General features: G+C 66.1%; 3 protein-coding genes across 3 annotated transcripts; 2 read left to right on the top strand and 1 right to left on the bottom strand.

Annotated features, from left to right (window-relative positions):
• Positions 1-430: 430 nt before the first annotated feature.
• Positions 431-1030, top strand: MNEG_9101 (hypothetical protein; the record flags this gene model as incomplete). The annotated part of the gene is made up of 1 exon (XM_014042428.1): positions 431-1030. One exon carries the CDS (start codon positions 431-433, stop codon positions 1028-1030), a length of 600 nt encoding a protein of 199 aa, XP_013897882.1.
• Positions 1031-3134: 2104 nt separating this feature from the next.
• Positions 3135-4400, top strand: MNEG_9100 (hypothetical protein; the record flags this gene model as incomplete). Its single annotated transcript, XM_014042427.1, has 2 exons — positions 3135-3198; positions 3493-4400. 2 exons carry the CDS (start codon positions 3135-3137, stop codon positions 4398-4400), a joined length of 972 nt encoding a protein of 323 aa, XP_013897881.1.
• Positions 4401-6707: 2307 nt separating this feature from the next.
• On the bottom strand, positions 6708-8009 carry MNEG_9099 (hypothetical protein; the record flags this gene model as incomplete). Its single annotated transcript, XM_014042426.1, has 4 exons — positions 6708-6893; positions 7059-7532; positions 7769-7855; positions 7986-8009. The coding sequence occupies 4 exons, from the start codon at positions 8007-8009 to the stop codon at positions 6708-6710; spliced, it is 771 nt and encodes a 256-aa protein (XP_013897880.1).
• Between the last annotated feature and the right edge of the window lie 335 nt (positions 8010-8344).

Below are 8344 nucleotides of genomic sequence, written 5' to 3'. Positions count from 1 at the left end.
CCGTGGCAGCAGCAGCCTCTATGGCAGCAGCTTCGGCAGCGGCAGCGGCAGCGGCAGCAGCTTCGGCAGCGGCAGCGGCTTTGGCAGTGGCAGAGGCTTTGGCAGCGGCTTTGGCAGCGGCTTTGGCAGCGACGGCGGCCTGGCTGGGTCACGAACGCCCATCTTTCAACCCATACCCACGGCTGCGTCCCGCAGCATTAGCATGGGCGGCCTCGGTAACCCAAGCCGCAGCTCCACCACCACCACCACCAGCGGGAGCACCAGCACCACCAGCAGCGGAAACGGCGGTCTCAGCAGGCACGGCACCTTGGCAGGTTCATTCGGCTCCGGCGGGCTGCTGAGTCGCAGCCGTGACCAGCCGAGAAGCATCGGCGGCGACGCAGCCCGCGGTGGCGGCGGCGGCGTTGCCACCTCCCCGCAGCTGTCGCCAATGCTGCGGCCCTCTTTGTCGCCACCTATCGGGTCCCTCGGTTTGTACAACAGGGCTGCGCAGGCCGGGGCAGCTCAGCAGCTGGGGGCGACCGCGTCCATCACCCAAAAAAAGGCCCTGAGCGGCAGTTACAGGACCCCCGCCGGCGGCGGCGGGCTGCGTTCCGCGGCGCAGTGGCGCGACGCGTACGCCGGCGGCGCCGTGGCGCCCGGAGGGTCGCTATCCGTGGAGGACGCGCCGGTGCCGGCGCCGGCGCCGGCGCCTGAGCCGGCCGCGTCGATCGCGCTCAAGGTGACCAGCACGTGCCCCGGCGCCACCCTGGAGGCCCTAGTCCACCTGCGCGACGCAGAAAAGGGCGAGTGGCGCACCGCCGGGTTCATCACTGTGGGGGCAGGCTCCACCGCGGATGTGTGCCGCACCGACAATCGCGTCGTGTACGTGTACGCGCGTCAGCGCGGCGGCGAGGACTGCGACGGGGGCGGCCGCTGCTGGAGGGGCGCGGCGGGGCCGTGGTCGTTCGAAGGGAAGGATTACAAGTTTCAGGAGGTCACGATCCCGGCCGACGCCGGCTCCTATTACGTCCACACTTTCAAGTGCTGATCAGGCGACCTGGCTGGGGGCCGTGCACACCCGGCATGGCGCTGCGTCGCTGCCTCCTCCCTTTCCGCACACATCTTCAGCACACCGCCCGGGCCGGCCCTGCACGCGTCGCCAGTGGTTTTGAGGCCTGCGGCTGCGGGTAGCCGAACAAGACTTGTCAGGTCATTGCGGGTCTACCCCCATACAAATTTGCGCATACGACTGGATCCCCTATGTGGGGGTTGTGCGGCGCGGCTCACCCAGCACCACCATTGTCCGTATGAAGGTGGAGCGGCCGGCACTGCAGGCTGGCATCGGCTGGGGCTTGCCAGGGTCGTGTGCGGGCTGGTGTGCGGCAACGGGATCGCATGGTTCGGGTCGATAGGGCCGTGTCCATGTGTGCATTTCAGTGAGTGATGTCACTCATCAATCGCTCTCCAGAGGGCGGGCAACAAATCTGTAGCCCGCGCTTCAAGCCCCAACAACTTACGTGCCTTTTCGCATCAGGGGCTCAACTGGCTGTCAGTGGAGGGCGCGACTTGCCCCCCGGTGCTTGAAAGCCAGCTCGCGTGGCCGGTCTGTAGTAGTGTTGGATTTTGGCGATGCTTTGACCTGGAGTATCCACCGCGGACTTAATGGCTGAAGAACTCTGCGCACTCACGCGCCCGCGTTGCTGCTCTCCTCCCTTTGCGGCGCCGCCTGCCCTGCACTGCAACACACCACCTCATTGCCCCCGCGGCGACTGCCTCACTCATTGGACTGTCACGTAAGCACCGTGCTGCACTGCCCTGCGTATGTACGTCATTAACCTTGCTGCATTTCGCTCTGCACTCTGATTTGTTTGCCTTCCTGCCTGCACACGTAGCCTGCTTGTGTGGGTGCCCTGATGCGCGCCACATCCCAAGGCGCGCTTGGCGCCATTGTCTATGTTTGCTTTGGGAGGCACGCACGCACACAAGCCCCTAAAGTAGTGCTAGTACATATTTAATTGCAATGCAGTGCAATAACAAGATTTTGCATGCATTCAAATGCGAGCAACACAATCAAGATGACATGCTGTTACAATCCTCACATACCCTATCAGCTGATCCCGTGGCCCAGCGTGTGACGCATGTATGCAGGGCACCTGTACCAAACGGCTTCTGCGCCCTCGCGACACTTGCCGGCGCACGCCAGCATCCCAGGTTCAGGCTCGCGCATTATTGCAGCGGGCGGATGGGTGCTGCTCGCGTTGCGGCGGCCGGGGCACCCTGGTGGCGTTGCAGCACCAGCTTACTTAATTCAGTCAAGTGAATTGGAGCCGTGAAACCAAAGTACTAAGCAGCAGGTGCCCCAAGCAGAGCAGGGGTTTGGCTGCCTGACGGCGCGCGTGCACCTGCTTCAGTGCGCACCGCTCCGCGGCTGAATCATAAACTGATGCTTCCCTCCTACCTCCCGCCTTCCCCGCCTGCACCGCTGCCCGAGCCGCATGCACCCCATGGGTCCGCCGTGACAGGGACAAAGGCCCAGCTTGTTGTTTGCGCTCATAGAGCAGGACAAGCATGTCTTGCCCCCCACATCCGCTACACCCGCACCGCAACCCCAAGTGCGCCAGCTGTGCGTGTTACTGGACCCCCCCCAAACATTATAAGGGCAACTGCGGGGCGTGTGCAGGTGTGAAAAGCCGGTGGCATTTGATTGCTTCTGGGATGTTTACACAGTCAGCACGCAGGAACGTGGCGACCTCACAAAATCGTCACCAGCCTGCTACAGGGCAGGAGATCTGGAGAAACAGGCAAAGCACCTGACGCTTGGTGCGCCCCACCTCCTCCCATGAAAGTTTCTGATCTTCACGTTTGCTCAGGTGGAGCTCAGCTTGGTACGGCGCTGGCGTGCGCGTGTGAGGGTGCGGTACAGAGACGAGCGATCGAGTGACAGGGGAGTCACCTGCTCGGCTGCTGTGGACAAGCCCCCCCCAGCTGCAGGCACAATAACCTGTCATGACACGCAGTTTTTGGTCGTAGCTGGAAGTCCCAAGTTGTATGCTTGGACGATACACACCATCCGTGGAAGTGCCGAACGCCATCTGCTTGCGTGGCCCCGCAGGGAGTGCGTTTGATACGCAGCTGCGCGGAGGGGTGCACGAATGGCGCCTTACAATATTGCGTTCTTTTCTGTGGTCACGGCGTTGCTGTCCACCACAGCAGCAGGTGGGCGTTCAGCGTGGCCGGGCGTCACCATCATGAGCTGATGCCCCCCTGGGTGGGGGCACCCATGCAACTCTGCACGCTGCAAAGACAAAGCCAGTAACGTATTATAGCAGTGTGTTGAAGTCGCGTAGTGTGCTGTGGGGGGCTGGGAGTCCCGTCACCCACGGCTGGTGGGGCCGCATCAATCCAGGGGATCCGCTCCGGAGCTCTTCGTCCGGCCCCGATTAGTCATGCACCCGTTCCTTGCTGTGAGGGCTCATGAGACAATTGCATACGCCCCCCACATTCCTGCAGGCCAGCGCATCAGCACCGGCTTTGGGGGGTCCGGGATAAGGGGCGGCGGATTCGGCAGCGGCTTTGGCAGCGGCCTGGGCGGCGGCCTGGGCCAGGCTGATCCCCGGCTGCGGGTCCTTCAACCCATCCCCAAGGCTGCGTTCAGCGGCACCGGCACCATTCAGGTGTCTGACCGCCGGAGTAGCACGGGCAGCCTCACTGACCGAAGGAGCAGCAGCAGCAGCAGCGGCAGCAGCAGCGGCAGCGCCGGCAGCACCGCGAGCGGCGTTCTCAGGCGGGGCACTTCAACAAGTTCGGTCACCACGGGGGTGCTTGTGAGCGGCGGCCGCACCCAGCCAAAGCAGCAGCAGGGGCAGCTGAGCAGCACCACCAGCGCAGCCGGCCGCGGCGGCGGCGGCGGTGTTGGCACGATCGTGCTGCGCTCCCCGGCAGCGGCGCCCAAAACGACGTTCACGACCGGCGTCTTGACTGTCTCCAACAAGGCCCAGGCCAACCAAAAGCAGAACCAGCAGGCGTGGAAGGCCGGCCAGAGCAAGCAGCAGGCGCAGCAGACGCGGGCGGCCGTCGCGCAGCGGCTGGCTCGAATCGGCGCCTACGGCGCCGTCGGGGCCGGGCTGCTGCAGGCAGCAGCGGCGCAGCTGCGCAGCAACTATGCCAGCGGCGCCGCCGCACCCAACGGATGGCTGCCCGGAGCGGGCGCGCCGGCAGGCGATGAGCCCGCACCGGGGCCAGAGACCGAGCCGGCGCCGGGGCCAGAGCCCGAGCCGGCGCCGGAGCCCGAGCGCGAGCCCGAGCCGGTGGGGCCAGAGCCCGAGCCGGCGCCCGAGCCCGAGCCCGAGCCAGCAACAGAGCCCGAGCCCGAGCCCGAGGCCGCACCTGAGCCCGAGCCAGCCGGCGCCCGCGGCTAAATCGGCGCCCGCGGTCCGGGCGGCGCCCGCGGCCCAGTCCGCGCCTGCAGCCCAGCCCGTGCCCGTGGCCCAACCCGCGCCGGCGGCTAAGCCGACGCCCGCGACCGACCCAGCGCCGGCAGCCCAACCCACGCGGGCGGCCCAGCCGGTCGCGCTGAAACTGGCCAGTACTTGCCACGGCACCACACTAGAGCCCTGGTCCACCTGCGCGACACAGGCAAGGACGACTGGCGCACCGCCGGCTTCATCACCGTGGCGACGGGCTCTCCCGCGGACGCGGGCCGCACCAACAACCGCGTCGTGTACGTCTTCGCGCGGCAGCAGCGCGGCGGCGAGGACTGCGACGGGGGGCGGCCGCTGCTGGAGGGGCGCGGCGGGGCCGTGGTCATTCGAAGGGAAGGAATACAGGTTTCAAGAGGTCACGATCCCGGCAGACGCCACATCTTCCTATGTACGCACTTTTCAGTGCTGACCAGGCGGCCTGGTGGACGTGCACGTTTTGAAAATGCACACATTACAGCTGTTTGCGCAGCGGCGCACAGCTTCCTCACCTTAAGGCGAAGCTTTGTGCACACATCATCCGCACACTGGTTGGGCCGGCCGTTCGTCACCCGTGGATTTGAGGCCGGGCCCCCCGCCAGCCAAAGAAGACTGATGAGGTCCTTGTGTATCCACTGCAACAATGACAAGCAGCAAGACTGGATTCCCCAGTCACCCGGGGAATTTGTGTCGCAGCGCACCAGCCACCAGCATCCTCTGCAAAAAGAACTGGCCACATAGTGGTGTGGTGGTGCGCTTGCGGTCCAAAGGGCGGGGGCTGCGCGCCAAGGCCAACCCCTACCGTGCGACCTGGGCCGAGGCGGCTGCCCCGCAGCGGCACGCGCCGGTGTCGAGTTTGAAATCATCCCCATGCAGGGGCTCCTGGTGATGATAGCGCCAAGCCTCAGGCAGAATTCCCTATGCATCCACCCAAAACAGGCAACTTCAGGGCGACGCTGCGTTGAAACGAAGCCTGCTACACACCTGCATGTGTTTTTGCTTGTGCCAAACCCCGCACTTCGGCAACCACCAGCACGCGCGCGCGCTCACGCGCCTGCATGCGCTACTGCTCCGTAATTGTTTGCGCTGTCGTCTTCTCTGCACACACTTCAACACCAAAAATCATCGCGACGAAGGCCCAACCATGGATTCCACTGCGAAGCACTTGATTTACTGCACTGCCATCCAAATACAAACAACGAAGCTGTGGACCAACTTGCTGAACCGCGCCCAGGCCCCCTGTTGCCCACTTGACTGCACACACAGCCCACTCGCGTCTCTACCCTGGTGCCAGCAGCAGCGCAACACGCGCCCAGGGCGCTTGTCGGTTTATGCTTTCTTCGGGAGGCAAGCACGCACGCCAGCCACAAAAACACTGATCCTGTCATATCAAGCCACTGCAAAGCAATCCAGGACAATCCCATGGGCCTGCGTGGATCGAGGGCGAGCAACAACCCAACACGTCGTGCTGTAAAAAACCCAACCCTGATACTGTGCGCGGCCCAGCCTCAACTGCATGCAGCCGCCATGCTCAGAAGGCTTCTGCGCCCTCCCATATTGTGCGGGCGCGCACCAGCGCCCCACCTTCAGGCCCCCTGGATGGTGCTGTGGGGCCTACGGGTGCTGCTTTCATGTTTTCCAGGCAGCCGAGGCACCCGGGCTTTTCCAGCACCCGCCGTCTCGATCGGATCAAAGAAAAGAGGGCCTGGTGAACACCGAGGGACGCAGCAGCAGTCGCCCCGAATACAGATCAGGGCGTGGCTGCAGACCAGCGCGCGTGCGTGCGCGCCTGCTTCAGGGTGCATCGCTCCTCGACTGGATTGCAGCAGCGCGCTTCCCCCCTCTGCCGAACCAGGGCCCCGCTGCCGCCCTTTCTGCCCACCTCTCCAGCAATCGCCCGGCCAGCTGTGGCGCCCACCGCAAATACGCTGTTGCAAAGCCATCAGCGACACACTGCAATCGCCAGAGCTTCGCAGGAGCAACTCAGGGCATTCGTTCGCTTACACAGGTGCAACTCCTGTGGGCTGATTTAACCGGCGACAGTAGGTTGGGGTTCTCAAGATTTTGGCTGCAAAAGATACCCACAAAACGCAGCGGGCCGCACAACAATTGCCCCCTATCCCTCCGCTCCTCAAAACCGCCGCCCCCGCCGCCGATGGCTGGGCGGTTGCCGACGACGCCAGACGCGCCGGCCTCACAGAACATGCACAGCTCCCGAGGCCGGGGCGATCTCATCCCAGATCTCCAGATCATGTGAGATCTCCAGACCTAGGACCGCACAACCAGCCGCTCCTGGACCTTTTTGAGAGCCGCCTCGGCCGCCTTGGCCACCGCCTGCGCCTCCTTCAGGTCCGCCTCGGCCGCGCGCCGCTCCTCGGCCGCCGCCTGCAGCCGCTCGGCCGCGGCGGCAGCCTCGCGGGCTGCGCGGTCGATGGCGGCCTCGGCGGCGGAGGCCTGTTGCGGGTGGGGTGGTCAGAAGGGGTGTGAACAACCGGGTGAAAGTGTGTGTGTGCGTGTGTGCGTGTGTGCGTGTGCGTATGTTTGTGTGTGTAGCAAAACTTGGCAGACCTCAGCCAACCTCGGAAGACCGCACAAATCAAACGGCACGAAGCCACCAACCTGCTTCAGCACGGGCGCGGCCTCGCGCTTGATCTCCGCCACCTCCTTGGCCGCCTCCCTGGCCGCCGCCTGCGCCTCCCTCAGCTCATCCGCCAGCTCAGCCAGCTGCTCCTTCACCGCCGCCGCGCGCGCCCGCTGCTCCTCCCGCTCCTTCTCCGCCCTGCGCTTCGCTTCCTCCCTCTCAGCCGCCGCCCGCTTCGCGGCCGCCTCGCGCTCGGCGGCGGCCTTCTTGGCGGCCGCCTCGCGCTCCGCCTGGCCGCGCGCGGCCGACGCCTGCGTCTTGGCGGCGCTGCGCGCCTCGGCGGCGGCGCGCGCCTTCTCCTGCGCCTCCCTACGGCGGCGCTGAGCTGGCGTCTCCTCCTCGTCCTCCTCGTCGTCCTCGTCAGCGCCCCGCTGGCCGCCGACGAAGAAGAACCCGGTGCCCTGCTTCTTGGGGGGCGCGGGCGTGGACTCCGCGCGCTGCTGCTGGCGGATCTGCGGCGCGGGGATGTGGGGGGTGCGCGAGACGGGAGGGCGGTTGCTCGCGAGCGTGACAGAGAGCAGGGAGCGGGGGCGCGGCGCAGCTGCGCAGGGCTGAGGATGGGCTGGTTCTGGCGGCGCAGCGCTCGTACGGGGGATGCACTTCTCTGCGCCCCTCCCTCCAAGCCAGTAGGAGAGAAGAAGACCCTGGCCCCTACACGACGCGCCCGCGTCACCCTGTGCCCGCCCACCTGCCGCTCCGCCAGGGTGGCGAGGCCCACTGTCTTGCCGCTGCCCCCAAACAGGGGCAGGTTCAGCTTGGGCACCACCGGCGCGGGCTGCGCCACCAACAGCGCGCAGGCGCGGCATCGCGTGGGTCAGAAGGCATCGGGGCCCATCACGGTGACGGCGCAACGGCAGGGGTGCCTCTCCTTCCACCCCCTCCGGCGCTCTGCAGGCCGCTGCCACGGCGCGCCCGTCGCGCCCCCCCATCCTCGCGCGCGACACGCCGGGCGACATGGCATGGCAAAGGCAGCAACCAGGGAGCACCGGCGGCGCCGCCGCGTGCCGCCATCGCACGCGGCCTGCCCACACCTGGCTGCAGCGCAAGCGCAAGCCCTGCGCCTACGCTCACACAGACCCTCCACCCCCCAGATTGGTTTCCCAGCGCAACGACCACCCAGCGTGCCCCCAGATCACCCCACCCTACCCACCTCGTCGTCCTCCTCCTCTTCCTCCTCCTCCTCGGCCGCCGCGCCGTCCTCCTCGATGCGGCGGAACACAAACAGGATCTCGTCATCACTGGCGTCCTCAGAGTCCTGGCACGA

The sequence above is a fragment of the Monoraphidium neglectum genome (genome assembly GCF_000611645.1).
Source record: "Monoraphidium neglectum strain SAG 48.87 unplaced genomic scaffold scaffold01819, whole genome shotgun sequence".
Classification (NCBI taxonomy): Eukaryota; Viridiplantae; Chlorophyta; class Chlorophyceae; order Sphaeropleales; family Selenastraceae; genus Monoraphidium; species Monoraphidium neglectum.
Note: the sequence above shows the minus strand (reverse complement) of the source record. Positions and strands in the feature narration are given on the sequence as shown.